The 18,958-nt window shown below is 37.9% G+C and overlaps 2 protein-coding genes across 3 annotated transcripts in view; one reads left to right on the plus strand and one right to left on the minus strand.

The window, feature by feature from the left end:
• The window catches only part of RAB1A (RAB1A, member RAS oncogene family), a 56,233-nt gene extending 39,196 nt beyond the window's left edge, over positions 1-17,037 (plus strand). Inside the window, exons 3-6 of the mRNA XM_066378141.1 lie at positions 4,135-4,230; positions 14,254-14,349; positions 15,617-15,748; positions 16,227-17,037. Of these exons, the coding sequence (XP_066234238.1) occupies positions 4,135-4,230; positions 14,254-14,349; positions 15,617-15,748; positions 16,227-16,424 (522 nt within the window). The 3' untranslated portion in view covers positions 16,425-17,037. The remainder of the gene's footprint in view (positions 1-4,134; positions 4,231-14,253; positions 14,350-15,616; positions 15,749-16,226) is intronic.
• The window catches only part of CEP68 (centrosomal protein 68), a 49,325-nt gene that overhangs the window by 3,548 nt on the left and 26,819 nt on the right, over positions 1-18,958 (minus strand). The window contains exon 8 of one of the 2 annotated variants that reach the window (XM_066378137.1): positions 18,156-18,772. The exons of the other annotated variant lie outside the window; for it this stretch is intronic. The gene's annotated coding sequence lies outside the window, so the exon portion shown is untranslated. Of the gene's footprint in view, positions 1-18,155; positions 18,773-18,958 lie in introns of those variants that run through there. 2 annotated transcript variants of the gene reach the window in all.

The raw sequence follows: 18,958 nt of genomic DNA on the forward strand, positions 1-18,958 counted from the left end.
GGATGTCTGCCTAACCTGTGGTGGCACAGTGGATAAAGTGTCGACCTGGAATGCTGAGGTCGCTGGTTCAAACCCTGGGCCTGCCTGGTCAAGGCACATATGGGAATTGATGCTTCCTGCTCCTCCCTCTTTCTCTCTCTCTCCTCTCTAAAAAAAATAAATAAAATAAATAAATTTTAAAAAGCATGTCTGTCCTTATTTAAGTATGGTCAAATACATGAGGGGGCAGTTCACAAAAGAAGAAATACAAATTGCCAATAAAGATGAAAAAATGTTCAATTTTATTTGTAATTAAAGATTTAAAATTAGATTTTACTTAATTTTTAGTAAATTGGAAAATTAAAAAATTAAGACTAACTCTTAATATTAAATCAGCAATTCTAGTAGGTGGGAAGAATCTGGCATCTCTTGATGAAAGTGGCAGTATAGCATGAGATGTTTGTATTTCAAAGAAAATCCTCTCTGAGATGCCTACTGATAGAAGTTATACGTTTTTAGTACTACCTACACAGTACAATCACCTGGAAGCATTTATACGAGTACTAATTTTTAGATCTCTAAAATAGAGATGCTGCACGAAAGATATTGTAAAGATATAATAAAGCTATGGGAGCACTAGAGAAGGAGCTCTTTTTTTTTTTAATTGCATTTTTGTGGTGACATTGGTTAGTAAGATTACACAAGTTTCAAGTGCACAGTTCTATAACACATTATCTGTTTATTGTATTGTGGGTTCACTACTCTAAGTAGTTTTCCCTTCACCCTCTACCGTCGCCTACTTACCTCACTCACTGTCCCTCCTACAATCCCCACACTGTTGTTTTTGTCCATACATTTACTTTTTCTTTGCTTAATCCCTTCACTTTTTTCACCCAGCCCTTCAACCCCCAGGGAAGGATCTCTTTTAACTAGTGGCTAAGGAGTTGGAGAACATTTGGATAATTAGTATAACCTGGGCTCAAAATTGAATAAAAGATTGTCATGTGTCCCAGTGGCTGTGGAATTAAGGGTATGCAGAAAGATAACAGAATTTGGACAGAAGAGAAAGCATGTGCAGTGGCTTAGAGTCATGCAAGTAAGGATCATTTAGGGATTTAAAAGAATGCTAGCAAAGCATTGGTGTTTCTAGCAAAACACCTGGCATGCAGAAGTGCTAAGTGAATGTTTATTGTATTCACTTTGTTCTATATTTACTTTTTTTGTTAACAGTTTACAAACAGTTTTTTCTTTTCTTACTTATTGAAAAGAGAGAGAGAGAGAGAAAATCATTCATTGCTCCACTTAGTTGTGCATTCATTGGTTGATTCCCACATGTGCCCTGAAAGGGGATGGAATCCTCAACCTTTGTGTATCAGAATGACACTTTCACCAACTGAACTGCCTGGTCTGGGCTCTGTCCATTTTTTAAAAAATTTTTTTAATTTAAGATTATATTTTATTGATTTTAGAGAGAGGAGAGAGAGAATGGGTGGGGGAGCGGGAAGTATCAACTTATAGTAGTTGCTTCCTGTATGTGCCTTGACTGGGCAAGGCCAGGGTTTCAAACTGATGACCTCAGCATTCCAGGTTGACGCTTTATCCACTGCGCCACCACAGGTCAGGCTGTGTCCACTTTCTATAATGCCTGACATTTACTAGACATGCAATTAAAAATAAATTTAAAAATTCAAAATGAATAATGATGATGAGCATTTTACCAAATTGCATTCATGCTTTAAATATATATCCTTTTACCCAGTGATTCTACGTGTGCATAAGCATGATGAGTATATGAGAATTGGAACTCCCTCCCTCTGTTCACATTTTACAATTTTCTTTAGAAAAATATTTTTTGAATCCCACGTATTCATCAGATTGAGCATTATCAAGACTTGCCCACACTGACTTTATTTAATCCTCCCCCCTTATCTTTGAGTGGTATAATGCAGATCTCAGAAGTGTCATTCCCCTCCCCCCCCCATTTCAGTATGAATGTATGTACTTCAGTACATTTTTCCCTACATACTTCAGTATGCATTTCCCAATTTCTGGACATTTTCGTATAAAATAACATTGCCATTGTTAACTTAGAAAATAAATTTCCCTGATTATCTCAAGTGTTAGTGTTAATGGTTGGTTTGAATCAGGATTCAGAGGTGGTCCACACATTACATTTCATGGTTTTGCTGCTTAGTCTCTTAATCTCGAGTTTTTCTAATCTCTCTTTTTTATTTTGTTTTCCTTGTCATTTACATTTTCCAGAAATGGGCAGTTTTCCTGTAGAGCAGTGGTAGTCAACCTGGTCCCTACTGCCCACTAGTGGTCATTCCAGCTTTTATGGTGGGCAGTAGCGGAGCAACCAAAGTATAAATAAAAAGATAGATTTAACTATAGTAAGTTGTTTTATAAAGATTTATTCTGCCAAACTTAGCAAAAATACGACATAAAGTATTGGTAAGTAATTATTATTAGATGCTTTAACTTGCTGTAAGTCTGCTTTATAAATTTTATAAAGTTACTTCCCTACTTTATAAATCACCATTACTGTGGAACTGGTGGGCGGTTAGAAAATTTTACTACAACAGAGATACAAAAGTGGGCGGTAGGTATAAAAAGGTTGACTACCCCTGCTGTAGAGTGTCCAGCATTTTAGATTTGTTACTTTGCTTCCTTGTGGTGTCTTTAAACATGTTCAAATTCTTCATGTTTCTGTAATTGGAAGTAAGCCTCTAGAACTCTGCTATCCTTATAGTAGCTACTTGCCCCATGCAGCTATTTAAATTTAAACTAATTAAAGTTGAATAAAATTCATTTCCTTGTTCTCACTAGCCATTTGGGGCTAATGGCTACTGTATGACTGGCTCAGATTATAGAACCTTTTAATTATCAAAGAAAGTTCTGTTTGTTAGTGGTACTGGTAATAGATTTAAGTTTGATTAGATTTAGGCCAGGGGTCTCAAACTCGCGGCCCGCCGAACAATTTTGTGCGGCCCGCAGACTAATCCACGAAGTGGGGCCGCGAGTTTGAGACCCCTGATTAGGCCCATCTTTGTCGGCAAAGCACTTAGTAGGTGGTGCTTTGTGCTTACTAAGATTGTTCAGTGGGTTTAGGTGGTGACAGCCTGATCTCTCCATAATATCTTTTCACAGACATGAAGAGTTTTGTTTCTATTCTGAGTAAAACATCTTAACAGATACTTGAGAAAAACAGGTCTAATTTTTAAAGTTTAACATTAGGTTAAACATTTTCTCATAAAAGCTTGTACAGAAATGTTCATAGCAGCATTATTTATAATAGCCCAAAAGGTAGAAACAACCCAGATATCCATCAACTGATGAATGGATGAACAAAACACGTTTCGTTTGCATGGATATATCCATGCAATGTGTATAATTCATCCATAAAAAGGAAGTACTGAGGCATACTATGGATGAACCTGTAAAACTTTGCTGAGTTAAAGAAGCCAGACACAAAAGGCCACGTATTATATGATTTCATATAAAATGTCCAGAATAAGTTATTCCTTAGAGACAGAAAGTAGACTTGTGGTTTTCAGGGTCTAGGAAAGAGAAGGAAATGGACAGTGACTGCTCTTGGGTACAGGGTTTCATCACAGGGTATTGAAAATGTTCTGAGTTAAATAATGGTGATAGTTGCACAACTGTGTGAATATACTAAAACCACTGAATATGGACATTTTAAAAGGGTATATTTTATATTAGGAGAATTTGAAAAAGTCTTAACTAGGAAATAAAATTGGCTTCTAAAAAATCCAGAAGAGGAGAGTGACATGGTCCTTACTCTGTGGTGAGTAAATTGTATTTGGGGGTGAGAGGAGCTAGAGTTTTACTAATTAGTAATTAGGAAAATCATTCATAATTATTGAAAATATAAAAACCTTTTTCTATATAATGTATGTAAAGGATTTGCCAAGATGTGTGGAAAAAAGAAAGAATAGCTGTTGAAAAAAATCTTAAGAAAAAAATACTGTTAAATAGTGCTTTGTAATCAAAACATGAACTGAGTACTGGAGCAGGGTGGAGTAGTTCTCAACATGTTATGCCTTTTAACCGTATCAACTTTGTATGTTAAAATTAACATTATTTCTTACTCTATTTGACATTAATTTAATCATTAACTTTTTTTCCCATCAGGATGATACATATACAGAAAGCTACATCAGCACTATTGGTGTGGATTTCAAAATAAGAACTATAGAGTTAGATGGGAAAACAATCAAACTACAAATAGTAAGTAATTTTTGGGCTAGAAGTTTTCTTTGAAATTATTTTGATAAAGTTAAAAATTCAGAATGTATTATTTTTTAGTATATTAACAAAATTAAAGTATCTTAAGAATTATGCATCTGTGATAGAGTAGTAGAATAAAAATTGTTCAGATTAAAAATTATTTCTCTACCTTCCTCATTGAATTTTCTACTCATGAAGCAGAGAAATACATTATTTTAAGTCAAGCTTGGTTCTAGTTCTTTTTTTTGTGCTTGTATCAGTGGGCTGTAGGTTGAATTTTACTTTGTCTTATAGCACAAGTATGTTGAGCATATTTGTTATGTCTTTTACTGTGTTGAATACTGTGGAATATGAAAAGAAATCTAGGGAGAGGTTCTTTCGTATGTGGCTTGAGTACAGTTGACCCTTGAACAATGTGTGTTGTGGCTGTGCAGGTCCACTTACACATCGATTTTTTCAGTTGACCAATGTTATTCCTTTGACCCATGCAGTTTTTTTCTCTTCTCTGCTCTTATCTCTCTTTCTCTCTTAAGATTTTATTTATTAATTTTAGCGGGGGTAGAGGAGAGACAGAGAGGGAGCAAGAAGTGTCGACTTGTAATTGCTTCACTTTAGTTGTTCATATTGATTGCTTCCTGCACATGCCTTGACCAGGTAAGGCCAGGGTTTTGAACTGGCAACCTTAGCATTCCATTCTTACCCACTCACTGCGCCATCACAGGTTAGCGACCCATGCCATTTCAAACCACATTTTCCAAAGATCCTCTGGCAGTTGGGAATCCACATGTGTATGTGTAGAGGGCAGACTTGTTATATTCAAATTTTCAACTGTGCTGATGGTTGGCCCTTGACTTCTGCATTATTCAAGCGTCAACCATGTTTATTTAGTTCCTTTGTATTCATTAGTGTGTGCCAACTCTTATAAACATAATTTTAATGGTTAGGAACTTGTTTTATAGCTGAGAAAATAGATACTGATTTAATTATGTACATACTTGCCTACAGTTTTATCAGAACCAAGTGACCCACTGCTTTCGTCAATTCTTTGGTCTCTGTGCCATCCTAACCTGCTTATCTATCCTTACAACCCCAACCCCAAATTAAAAATAGGCAATTGTAGTTCTATCATCATCACTTTAGTGTGGGTCTGGAACTACCAGTGTGGATATATCTATGACCTTTAAAAATATTAATCTCTGGGTATGTTTTAGAGCTATCTGTTAGTATGAGGTAACGTAGAGAGCCAGCGACTCTTCTTTTCTGGAATTGATAATGCACTGAACTGGGAGTTGTGTATTTGGAGTCAGAACACTTGGATTTGATATCTTCATTCCAGTATTTACTAGTTAGAGAATCATGGGTTTAATTTTCTTCAGCCCTTTTCCTAAAACTTAATTTCTTATCTCCAGAATGAATGTGAAGATACTTGATTTACTAACCCATGTTAGATGTGAGAACCAAAGCTAGTAGCTCTGTGTATGTGTATATGAAAATGTGTGTGAAAGCCCTTTGTAAACTTTTGGGCAGTATAATAGTCCACCCTTATCATGGGGCATGTGTTCCAAGACTCCCTGGGGATGGCTGAAACTACACATAGTGCAGAACCCTGCATATACTGTGTTCTTTCTTACTTGTATATATATAAGGTCTACCGGAAAATTCTGTCTGTTTCTATCACAACAAGTTTCGACACGTAAGCACATGTTTATTTGGTGCATGTGTGCCTATTTTTATCACTTAATGTATACATACTGACGTAGCAAATTAACTAAAAGTTGATTCACGTAAGTCTTATATATGAAGCGATAGTGTGTACCCAATGGCTACTGATAAAGTTCATTTAAGCCACTGTAATTTTTATGAATTTCAACAAGGAAGAAATGCTACAGAAGCATGTCTTTTGCATCCACCATATTCCCCAGACTTAGCACCCTCTGACTATCACTTGTTTTTGTCCTTACAAAATTTTTTGAAGGGCAAAAAATTCAAAAGTGAAGAAGATATCAAACAAGCACTGGTTCAATTTTTCGCATAAAAAGATAAAACATTTTTCAAAAATGGGATATACAAATTGCCCTCACGCTGGCAAGAAATTAATAATGCAATTATATTATTTAATAAAGTTTATTGATGGTAAGAAAAAAATTGTGTTTTGTTTTATCCCAAAAACGGACAGAACTTTCCGGTAGACCTTATATACCCATGAAAAAGTTTAATTTATAAATAAGGCATAAGATTTTAACAATCTACTGTAATAAAAGATATGTGAATGTGGCCTTAAAGTATTATGCTGTACTCACCCTTCTTGTGATAATGTGAGACTATATAGTACCAATGTGATGAGGTAGACATGCTGGACAAAGGGGATAGTTCAGATCCAGGGTAGAATTTAGTGTGATGACGTGAGATTTTATCATACTGCTCAGAAGGGCATGCAATTAAATCTTATGAATTATTCTTGGAATTTCCATGTCAAGTTTTGGACTACAGTTGTCTCCCAGTAACTGAAACTTCAGGAAGACAAATTGCGGGTAAGGGGAGACTACTGTATACAACTGTTACTGATGTGACATGCCTCAGAGAGATAGTATTTTGTACTTGCTCCCTTTCCTTATATGACTCTGATGAGGGGAAGTAGGCGCATTACAAAAGAATTGTGTGTTGTGATATGTTAACACACTTGATACTCCAAATTAGGACATATAAAGGTGGGTATAGTTAGTTATCTGAGAAAGCTTGAAATACTTTAAACCAGTGAACAGATAGATTACTTTTCACACTGACATTTTCCCATTATATGTAGCCCTTTATACTTGGCACTGTATTTCTGAAAGATGCGCCCAAGCCTCTAATTACTGATGTGAAATGATTATGTTATGTGTGATCATTGGTCTCCATTAAGATTTGAGCATACATTTGTGAAAGAACATTTACATACGTGATACTTCCTTGTGGCTGGAAAGGATCTTGATAAGTCACTCATTCAGTCTTTCTTTCATTTTTGGTAGGAATTTCCCTTATCTGATGCCTGTCTTTGAACATTTTTAGAAAGTCAGTTTTTCAAAGAAGCTAGTTCCTAATTACAAATAACCTCTAATTGTTAATTTTTTATATTGAGCTTAAGCCAGTTTTCTTTAACTTCTAGCTGTTACTCCTGCCTTTTGGAGCTGCCTGAATGAGATTGATTCCTATTCTGTTGGCAGCCTGCCCTTTATCTTTTCTTTTTCTTTAACCTTTCTTTTTTAAAAATCATTTTCCATTTTTCAGGTAAAGTTGACATACAATATTATGTTAGTTTCAGGTGTACAACCCAGTGATTAGACATTATATAACTGAAGTAGTCATCCTGGTAAATCTTGTGTCCATCTGACACAGTTATTAGACTATTACTGACCACGTCCCCTTTGTTGTACATTACATCGCCATGACTGTTCTGTAGCTACCAAGTTGTACTTCTTAATCCCTTCACCTTTTAACCTAGCCTCTCAATCCCCCTCCCGTTTCACAACTGTCAAAATCTATATTTTTTAGTTCATTTCTGTAATACTTATTCATCTATTTTGATTTTTTAGAGTCATTTATTGACAGGATATGTATTGATTGCCATTTTATTGTTTATGTTTTCTTTATTCAGATTTTTTATCTTTTTTCTTAAAGAAGATTCTTTAACATTTCGTGTAGTATTCATTTGGAGGTGATGAAAACTTTTAGCTTTTTCTTGTCTGGGAGGCTCTTTATATGTCCTTCAATTATTTTATTTTATTTATTTATTTTTTTAATTGAGAGCAGGGGAGGCAGAGAGACAGACTCCTGCATGCACCCTGACTGGGATCCACCCAGCAAGCCCCCCTATGGGATGATGCTCTGCCCATCTGGGGCATTACTTTGTTGCTCAGCAACTGAGCTATTTTTAGACCTGAGTCGGAGGCCACAAAACCATTCTCAGGCCAAGGGCCAACTTGCTGGAATCAATCAAACCATGAATGCGGGAGGAGGGGAAGAGAGAGAGATAGGATAGGGAGGGTGAGAGGTGGGGGAGCAGATGGTCACTTCTCCTGTGTGCCCTGACTGGGAATCAAACCCGGGACATCCACACTGGGCCAACACTGTACTGCTGAGCCAACCAGCCAGGGTTATATGTCCTTTGGTTCTAAATGATAGTTTGGTGGGTAGAGTAATCTTGGTCGTAGGTCCTTGTTTTTCATTACTTTGAATTTTTCTTGCCAATCCCTTCTGGCCTGCAAAGTTTCTGTTGAGAAATCAGCTGACATTCCTGTGGGAGCTTCCTTGTAGGTAACTGCTTTTTTCTTGCTGCTTTTAAGATTCTCTTTTTATCTTTACCCTTTTGCATTTTAATTATGAAATGTCTTGGTGTGGACCTGTTTGGGTTCACCTTGTTTGGGACTCCACTTCCTGCACTTGTATGTCTTACTTCCTTTACCAAGTTAGGGAAGTTTTCTGTTATTTTTTCAAATAGGTTTTCAATTTCTTGCTTTCTCTTTTTCTCCTTTTGGCACCACTATGATGCCAATGTTGGTATACTTGAAGTTGTCTCAGAGGTTCCTTACACTATCCTAATTTGGGGGGGGGGGGGGATTCTTTTTTCTTTTTCGTATTCTGATTGTGTGTACTTTGCTTCCTTATGTTCCCAATTGCTGATTTGATTCTCGGTTTCACCTACTCTACTATCGATTCCCTGTAAATTCTTCGTTTCAGTTAGTGTATCCTTCATTTCTGACTGGTTCTTATGGCTTCCGTATCCATTTTTATGCTTTTGAAGTTCTAAGTTCATTGAGTGCCCTTATAACCAGTGTTTTGTTTTGTTTGTATTTTTTCCTGGAGAAGTAGGGAGGCACATGCGGCCAACCTGGATCCACCCGGCATGTGCACCAGGGGGTGATGCTCCACCCATCTGGGCTGTTGGTCCGTTGCAACCGGAACCATTCTAGCACCTGAGGTGGAGGCCATGGAACTATCCTCAGTGCACAGGTCAACTTGACTCCAATAGAGCTTTGACTACGGGAGGGGAACAGATAGAGAGACAGGAGAGGGGGAAGGGTGGAGAAGCAGATGGGTGCTTCTCCTGTGTGCCCTGACTGGGGATCCAACCCTGGACTTCCACATGCTGGGCTGACACTCTACCACAGTGTTTTGAGCTCTGCATCTGGCATACTATACTGCTCATAAAAATTTGGGGAGTTTTTGATTATACAAATGAGATGCAGAACCAGCGTTTATTTCATTGGTGAAAATGCACTATGCAAAAGGCTGAAAGTACTGGAATATCTGCACATTCCCTAATCCCCTAATTTTTGTGAGCAGTGTAGACAGCTTGTCTCCATTATGTTCAGTTCTTTGTTTTGAGTTTTGTTCTGTTCTTTCACTGGGGACATGCTTCTTTGTCTCCTCATTTTGGCCACCTCCTTGTGTTTCTATTTATTAGGTAGAGCTGCTATGTCTCCTGGGCTTGGTATAGTGGCCTAATGTAGTAGGTGTCCTGTAGGGTCCAGTGGCATAGCCTCCCCATTCACCTTTGCTGGGCATTGCAGGTGCAGCCACCTATGTGGGCAGTGTACACCCTCTTATTGTAGTTGAGCCTTGATTGCTGTTGGCGCATCAATTGGAGGGATTTACTCTTTGGTCAATTGGCTACAGGACTGGCTGCACCCACTGACTACCATGGAGGATCAGCTACGTAGGGGCTCATCCTATAGAGTAGGACTTACTTCAGTGGGGTCTGGTGCCTGTTGAATTTGCCCCTTGAGTGTGTTGCTTGTAGAGGTGGTTGGGTGATGCTTCATTGTGGTCTGAAGCTGTCTTCTGGGTGTGCTGACTACCAGGAGGTGCAGGACAAGGTCAGTCGCCACCTGTGTTTTGCCTCGGCCACCTAGCATGAGCTATGAAGTGATCTGCAGATGGCTGATACTTGTGCTGGGCTTGGAGATGCCCAGGAGATGCCAAGCTGTGAATCAAGGCTGTTGCCAGGCCTGGAGCCACTTGGTGAGTGGTGTGAGGTACACTGAGGTCAGGTGCTGCTTATTTTGAGAAATTTTAGAAAAGTCTGAACCATGAGCCATTCTTATGGAAAGCCACTGGAAAGAGCTTTGGCCCACCAGTTGAGTGGAATGGGGTCTGAGGGAATTGCTTTTGTGGGGAGAACAGTGAGCCAGGTTGATGGAGGCTCAGATATGGTGCCTGCCTGTTGGCCCTAGGTGGCAAGAGCTCAGCAAAGTTACAGTGGCCTCTACCAGCACTTTTGCCTGGCAGAAAGCAGCTGCTCTGACTCGTCTTGATGCCAGACAATTCAGTTCCTCCCCATATGTCTCTGGTGCGTTTTGAGCTGCTGCTCCAGAGCTGGAGCTCAGAGGGAGTGAGTCCTAGTAAGTCCGTGCTCAAGCCCTTTAACAGGAACTGCCTGGGACTCACTCCAGCAGCCCTGTCTCTCACTCAGCCACAATCCCTGCTGGTTTTTATAGCCAGAAGTTCTGTGGACTTCTCTTTCTGGCATTGGAAGCCTTGGCTGAGGGACTGGGAACCCTCACTCAGGGGGAACCTCCACAGCTCCACAGCTGAGAGAACCTTCCTGATTTTTATCTGTCACACATGGGTGTGGGACTAGCCTGTTCTACATCTCTGCCCCTCCTCTCAGTCTCTTAGTTTTAGGACTTATGTTCAGCTATATTTTAGGTGGTTCTGAATGATGGTGGTTCTGTAACTTAGTTGTAATTTTGATTTGGTTGTGGGAAGATGCAATCACTGCCCAGCCTATCTTTTCTTTCCTTTTCCCTTTCCTTTTCCTTCCCTTCCCTTTCGTTTCATTTCCCCTTTTCCCTTCCCTCCCTCCCTCCCTTTCCTCTCTCTCTCTCTCTCTCTCTCTCTCTCTCTCTCTCTCGAGGGGAGATAGTGAGATAGCCTCCCACATGTGCGCTGACTGGGACCTACCCAGCAACCCCATCTGGGGCCAGTGCTTTGAGTACCAAGCTATTTTTAGTGCCTGTGGGTGATACATTCCAATGGAGCTATCCTCAGTGCCCGGGGCCACACTTGAACTAATTGAACCACTGACTGAGGGAGAGGGAGAGCGAGTGGGGGGAGAAGCAGATGGTTACTTCTGTGTGCTCTGACCTGGAATTGAACCCAGGACGTTCATACGCCTGACGTTCTATCACTGAGCTACTGGCTGGGGCCACCAGCCTGTCCTTTAGATTGATCTTATCACTTCTACTTCTGAAGTCAGTCATTCCTTTCTGAAAGCATGTTTTCCTAACTTTTACAATTTGAGTTACTCTTGCATTTCTTAAGTGCCTTTTATTAAAATGTGATTCCTGAAATCAAATAAAAGATATATAGTCCAGCCAGTGTGGACTTTCCTCTCTTAATTTGGACTCTGATTTTTTTTTTCCTGCCCCTTTTGGACTTCAGGAACTCATGGCCTTTCTAATATCATTAATCCATTCAAGGATATAAAAAAAGTTCCTGAATTTACTATATTTACTGTCTCAGTTGAATTACTTAGTAGTTTGGACCTGATGGCTTTGGGTTTGTAATTTTTTTTTAAGTCTTCATGACTATTGTTTTAAAATCTGAATGCTAGATTTTACTTTTAACCCTATTACATTTCATCTCGCTTGGCTTGATTTATCCATCCAAGTTTTCTAAGTCTTTCAAAATTATTGTGTTCATAGTTTATTTATCTGAAGCTTTTCCGTTTCAAGTGTGCCATCTGGGCCTTGATCAAAGTTAGTGATTACAGAATATTCAGCAGGGAGTCCAGACCCACAGCATGAAGGCATCCTTTTGTGATTGTTTGTTCATTGATAGAAGTATTTATGGAAATGCTTACAGTATACCAGGCACTCAGATTCGAGGTTACAGAGATCAGTGAAATGTAGTCTTCTTACAGGAGGAGATCCCATTTCAGTGAGAGAGACAAACACGAGAAAATCAGTTACCCTGTGATTATGAGGGGTAATGAGGAGTATATACAAAGGGTGATCAGTTCAGAGGAAGGTACTGTTCGAATGTGGAGTCAGGAGTTTTCAGAGTGGCAAGGAGACATCAGAAATACTACTCTTTGGATGTCATTGCTTAGGCAGCTACAATTATTTTATTAACATTTATTCATAACAATATCCTCCTTGTGCTATTTTTCTGCAAGGGGTTGGTGGGTAGAGGAGGGGAGGGAGTACTTTCTTCTATATATCATATAATCCCCATTAGCCCTCATAATCACAGAGTAAAACTGATTTTCCCATGTGTGTCTTTCCCATTGAAATGAGATCTCCTATGAGGGGTATGTTTTATTCATCTTTGTAACCATGAATCTGAGTTCTTGGAACCTTTGATCTGAGTGCCTGGTGTAATGTAAGTATTTCCATAATACTTTAGTGAGCAGCTTCTACAGTCCAGCACTCTGCTAGGCATTTTACAAACATTAGTTCATTTAAACTCATTTAGCAATCATTTAAGGTGAGTGACACGTAGGATCTATAGATGTACCTAGCTAAATAACTGAGTACCTAGATTTGATATTTTAAAGTCAAGTTGGCTTGACTCCAAAGCTCATGCTTTTCATTAAATTTTTTTCCTCCATGGTATGTTACAGATACTGTATTTTACTCCAAACTAGGTTGGTATGCATCTCTATTTTACTATGTAATCATTATTCCATCTAAAAAAATTAACACTAATGCCTCCATATTCTCTAATATCCAGTCTGTATTCAGATTTCCCCAAAATTGCAACTTGTTTTTAACAGCTGTGTATTGGCTGAGTTCAAGAAAAGAAAGTGACTTCACTTAGTGCTCTGAACCAGGCTTAAAAAAATTTTATTTTCCCCTTTAAAACATTAGAGGGTATTAATGTCAAAGTTCACAGATATACTCCAGAAATTCATAATTCCCTCCATCTAAAAGCTGTTGGATATTAATCTCCACTTGTCTTAAGCTTCTAGTCCTATTTTTTTATAGTAACCATTCTGTTATTTCCTCATCAATCAAAATGTTACTTTTCCCTTGGCCTCTGCCTCAGGCGCTAGAGTGGCTCTGGTCGCAACAGAGCAACGCCCCAGATGGGCAGAGCATCGCCTCCTGGTGGGCGTGCCGGGTGGATCCCGGCTGGGTGCATGCGGGAGTCTGTCTGCCTGCCTCCCCATTTCCAGCTTCAGAAAAATACAAAAAAAAAAAAGAAAAAAAAGAAAAAAAAAATGTTACTTTTTACCAATATTGTAGGTGTTACCTTTTACTAGTGGGATAGGTAGCTACTCTAATTATACAAATAATTTTTAGGAGACCATTGTCTAAGAGCAATTTAAACAATTCTCATTGCCCTTGTTAAAACCAAGGTTTTAAAAATCTTAACAATTTTTGTTATTTTAAACTCAGAACTTTAATGTAGTAATTTAAATACACGTGTTTAAGCCTGAATGGTTGAAATGTGGTGGTAAATTGCTCTTAAAGTGAATTTTATAAAAATATTTTGAATCATCTTCCTTACATTGTTTTCCCTAGAATTAATACCTTCTAGAGATGGGTAAAGTGCTATCTTGACTAGTAGTCTTACTTAGGTCCTTTCAGTGCTTTTCACGATTGTAAAATGTGCTACAAATGATACTGTCTTATGTGTGAGTATACTGGGTTAAAGAGTGTTAGGCCAGTGGCCTCCCTCATCAGGTGAACCTGCTTCTGCAGTCATACTGAACATCTCGAGAGCACAGTGCTAAGGGGCTGCAGGGAATGTGAAAGGTATGACGTAGCTCCTAATCTCAAATAACTTGTAATATTGTTGGTAACATTACCACAAGCTAAACTGTAGGCACTACCTTTTTTTTTTTTTCTGGACTGTGAGGTATTTGGTAGTTAAAATGCAATTTTAGTAGTGTCTTAAGCATTGAGGACAAATTTCCATATCAAACTCTGGTCATCTTTGTAACTATGTAAATTAATCTGTTCCCCCTCCTCCTGCCCATTTCCCCAATTCTGTTTTAATGGAATTGTTTTTGATTTCTTGATTATTTTATTATAGTGGGACACAGCAGGCCAAGAAAGATTTCGAACAATCACCTCCAGTTATTACAGAGGAGCACATGGCATCATAGTTGTGTACGATGTAACAGATCAGGTAAGTTCCAGGAAGAAATTACCTTACAGTGGCAAAGTAGGAAGTTATGATTTGATAAATGGCCATCCATATTATTTATATGGCCAAAAACTTTGTCTACCTCTAAATAAATGAATCACATTTTTTGGGTGCCTAATGAATTGGTAAACCAAAAATTCATGTTACTTTCTGTAAGTGGAAAATTTAGTAATTGGTTTTACATTTGTCTTGAAGGGACTCTGAGCTGTGGGTGGTTTGGTTTATACCAAGTTCTTGGTGTTAAGTATTAATAGAAATTTGCCTGGTAATTAGACTTACCAGAATTGCCAAAAACAAGGTTATGGATCTGTGCCTGTAGGATATAGCTCAAAAGTAGGATGAGCTAAAGGAGGATTTTAGGACAATAATATTTATCTAAAGATTAGCTTTTGAGAGAAGGGGGGGTATAGAGATAGTATGAAGAATATGGTCTAAGGGTTATAACCATGGCTTTGATCATGATCAGAAAATTAGAAAAGTTTAGGGCTTTTCTCCTATCAAAAGATAAAACTTTTAGAAGCGATTTTTCTTGCCTGACCTGTGGTGGTGCAGGGGTAAAACATCAGCCTAGAATGCTTAGGTCGCTGGTTTGAAACCCTGGGCTTGCTCAGTCAAGGCACATAGGAAAAGCAACTATGAGTTGATGCTTTCCTCTTACCTCTCTCTAAAAGTCTTTTTTTAAAAGTTACTTTTGTTCTAGCGAATGTTAAATCTCACCTCAACTATGACACCAGGAGATAGCTGGAGTCATAAGACTTGAGATTCAGTGCCATAAGAAGTATTGGGTGGGTGATATAACAGGAGAAAAAATAGTGGCAATTTAAAAAATCTTATTACTATGCAATATTTAAAAATTAAAAACTTCTAATATGACTGGAAAACAAGCGTCTTTACTTTGGATCCATTTATTTAATTTTCAACTCCAGTAGTAAGAATAGGTTGTCTATTCATAAACCAAAATAAAATACAATTCAAATTTATCAAAGTTGCTTGAGATATAGTTTGATGTTGAGCTGTATTTCTCTCAATCTCAAGTTTTCAGATTCTAATTTCTCATTTATTGTAGGTATGGGTAGTCATTTTAATGGTATCAGTTCATTTCTTAGCTAGCACTCTAGTTATTTTGTAGCTCAAATTGTCTAATTCTTAGGTCAAGAAAGACACTTCTGTATATCATTTGCTTTATTATAGCAATTGCTGTATTATAGAGCAAAACAATATTTTCATTCTTAAAAAATGTCTGTCTTAGGAGTCCTTCAATAATGTTAAACAGTGGCTACAGGAAATAGATCGTTATGCCAGTGAAAACGTCAACAAGTTGTTGGTAGGAAACAAATGTGATCTGACCACAAAGAAAGTAGTAGACTACACAACAGCAAAGGTATGTTTAAAAGTTTGATTTTTAAACTGAATCTGAATTATGTATGGATGTGGTGTCATATAATGATCACACCACCATAGCTCTTAAAATGTGTGCTAGAGCCCTACTTAGTGGTACAGTGGATACAGTGTCAACCCAGAGCACAGAGGTTGCCAGCTTGAAGTTGGGGTTACCCTCTCAAGCCAGGGGTCACAGGCTCAATACGAGGGTGTTGGCTCAACTCCTGAGGTTGCTGGTTCTAGCTCCAGTCGTGGCACATGAGAGGCAATGAATGACACAGCTAAGTCTAATGAGTTGATGCTTCTGTCATTCTTCTCTCTCAAAAGAAAAAAAAATGCACTAGAATATTTTCAAATGACAATCTTTATGGTGTTTGTTTGGATTTAGTACAGTCTTTCCTCCCTGTCCATTTTAGATAGAAATGCACTAAGTGAAAAAGATTTTTCAATGTTAATTGTGCCTTATTATATTCTCTTAGGAATTTGCCGATTCCCTTGGAATTCCATTTTTGGAAACCAGTGCTAAGAATGCAACGAATGTAGAACAGTCTTTCATGACAATGGCAGCTGAGATTAAAAAGAGAATGGGTCCTGGAGCAACAGCTGGTGGTGCAGAGAAGTCCAATGTTAAAATTCAGAGCACTCCAGTCAAGCAGTCAGGTGGAGGTTGCTGCTAAAACTTGCCTCCGTCTTTTTCTCACAGCAATGAATTTGCAATCTGAACCCAAGTGAAAAAAACAAAATTGCCTGAATTGTACTGTATGTAGCTGCACTACAACAGATTCTTACCGTCTCCACAAAGGTCAGAGATTGTAAATGGTCAATACTGACTTTTTTTTTATTCCCTTGACTCAAGACAGCTAACTTCATTTTCAGAACTGTTTTAAACCTTTGTGTGCTGATTTATAAAATAATGTGTGTAATCCTTGTTGCTTTCCTGATACCAGACTGTTTCCCGTGGTTGGTTAGAGTATATTTTGTTTTGATGTTTATATTGGCATGTTTAGATGTCAGGTTTAGTCTTCTGAAGATGAAGTTCAGCCATTTTGTATCAAACAGCACAACCAGTGTCTGTCACTTTCCACGCATAAAGTTTAGTGAGATGTTATATGTAAGATCTGATTTGCTAGTACTTCCTTGTAGAGTTATAAACGGAAAGATTTCACTATCTGATTAATAGTTTCTTCATACTCTGCATATAATTTGTGGCTGCAGAATATTGTAATTTGTTGCACACTATGTAACAAAACCGAAGATATGTTTAATAAATATTGTACTTATTGGAAGTAATATCCAACTGTATGGTGATAAGTATTGTTTTAATTCTTATGGTTAAAGGGAAATAGAGCCTTGCATTATTCTTAAAACTTCCATGTGTGTGTGCAACCAGGGCATTGTAGACCCTACCTTAGAGCAGCATCTAATATGCTTTCTAGATAATATACCCAGTAAATGACCTAGGGAGGCTTCTGTGCTGGGCAGGGATTTAACCAAGCTTAGTGGTTCAGGAAGATGAATTTTACAGAAAACAAGTTTAGGATGTATGCTATCTAGCCTACTATCTAATCCTTTTCTAAGACCACCTGAAATGCTTCATTGATCAACAGTCTGTTAATTCTTTTCTGTGGTAAAAGGTGGGAAGCATCACACCTTTCCTAACTGGCAAATGATCAGACTAACGCATGTGCTAATAATATTTCTTCCATGCTCAGTCAGATGTTGACTATTTTATTCTCCACGATTGTATAATTTAGGTTGGAGGATAGTTAAAGCATTAAAGTAGAAAGCAGGGAAAATGTACTACTTGATTACCCTAATCTTAGAAATTATATTCCTAAAAATTAATTGAAAACACGAATGCTGGGAGGGAATGATGAGAGAAATATATTTATTTCAGTGGAATTTTGCACACGTAACAATTTTATTAAATGGGACCTTCAAGATTCTAGGGTTTGTTTTTATTGTGGGAAACAAAAATCTTGCTAACACTGTCATTTTAAGGTGATAGAAATCAAAGACTGTTTCCTTGGGGTTGAAGTAGCTGCCAAAAGATTCTTTACTTGGGGGATTGGAATGTGGTTATTGGCAACACATTTTATGGTGGGGTCTTGAATTCAATGATAAAATCTAAATTAAAAAACAAGCCAAAAATTAAAGAATTTTTTATTTTCATTAAACAGGCAATTGAATAACATGGTACAAAAATAAGTGGTAAGATTATTGTAAAATGAAATGGACAGAATAAATATTCAATTTAATTTTCCACCTATGAGAATTTCACAATAAAATCATAGTTTACTTTGTATTATAGATGTGCTTGTTGGATCTATTCATCCTCACGGAAGGCAATTGAACTCAAGTTACCAAAGAGTTATTTGAACAAAGACTTTTAAAAATGCTTCATAAGGTTTTTGTGGGGGGGTTTTCTGCCTTACTATACAGTACAAAGGGAGAAAGAACTCAGAAACAATTTTCTAAAGTAGATAAGTGATATAGATGTATAGACAATGCAATACTGTGCACTTCAGTTTTATATAGCAGGTTGTTCAAACTGTCAGCTTATTGGTGAGTTAGCAAAAAACATTACATGAATTTACTTAATTTTGAAAATTCTAGTGTTTTTTTCCCCTGTGACAGTCAAGACTGGGGCTTACTGCAAGATGTTTCAGCATGCTCCACTCTTCGTTTTTATGAATATGCCAAATAGTCTTGAAAAAATACATTCCCATTCGTACCCCCATTTTCAAGTACATATATTTCAAGCTACTATGGGCTGCCATGAATTAGCTTACCCAAGAGCAAGCTAAACCTAAGCAGTGTAGTATCTGGGAAATCCTTGCAGAATGATAGCCATTCTGGTCTGAGCAGTAACTTCCTATTTGACCTTGGACTGAAATTTCCTTTAGCTTCCATACATGTTGCCACTGCAGCATATTTTACATCAACCCTTCTTGACGTTTCCATTTAAGCTTCAAAACACTGTGTTGACATTGTATCCAATTTGCAGATGAGCTTAGCCATGGAGCTGCAACAAGAACCCAGGTCTTGAAATTGCCAATACAGCTCTTAGTACCACCCCTTTCCCTGTGGATTTAAATTCTACTAATTTAAAGGGACCACTAGGAAGTTTACTACAGGAAAACTTGGGATTTTGTAACCACACTTACGTCACTCAAGGCCACTGTTGTCCTTAAGGCTAATGTGTACCACT

The sequence above is a fragment of the Saccopteryx leptura genome, chromosome 3 (genome assembly GCF_036850995.1).
Source record: "Saccopteryx leptura isolate mSacLep1 chromosome 3, mSacLep1_pri_phased_curated, whole genome shotgun sequence".
Lineage (NCBI taxonomy): Eukaryota > Metazoa > Chordata > Mammalia > Chiroptera > Emballonuridae > Saccopteryx > Saccopteryx leptura.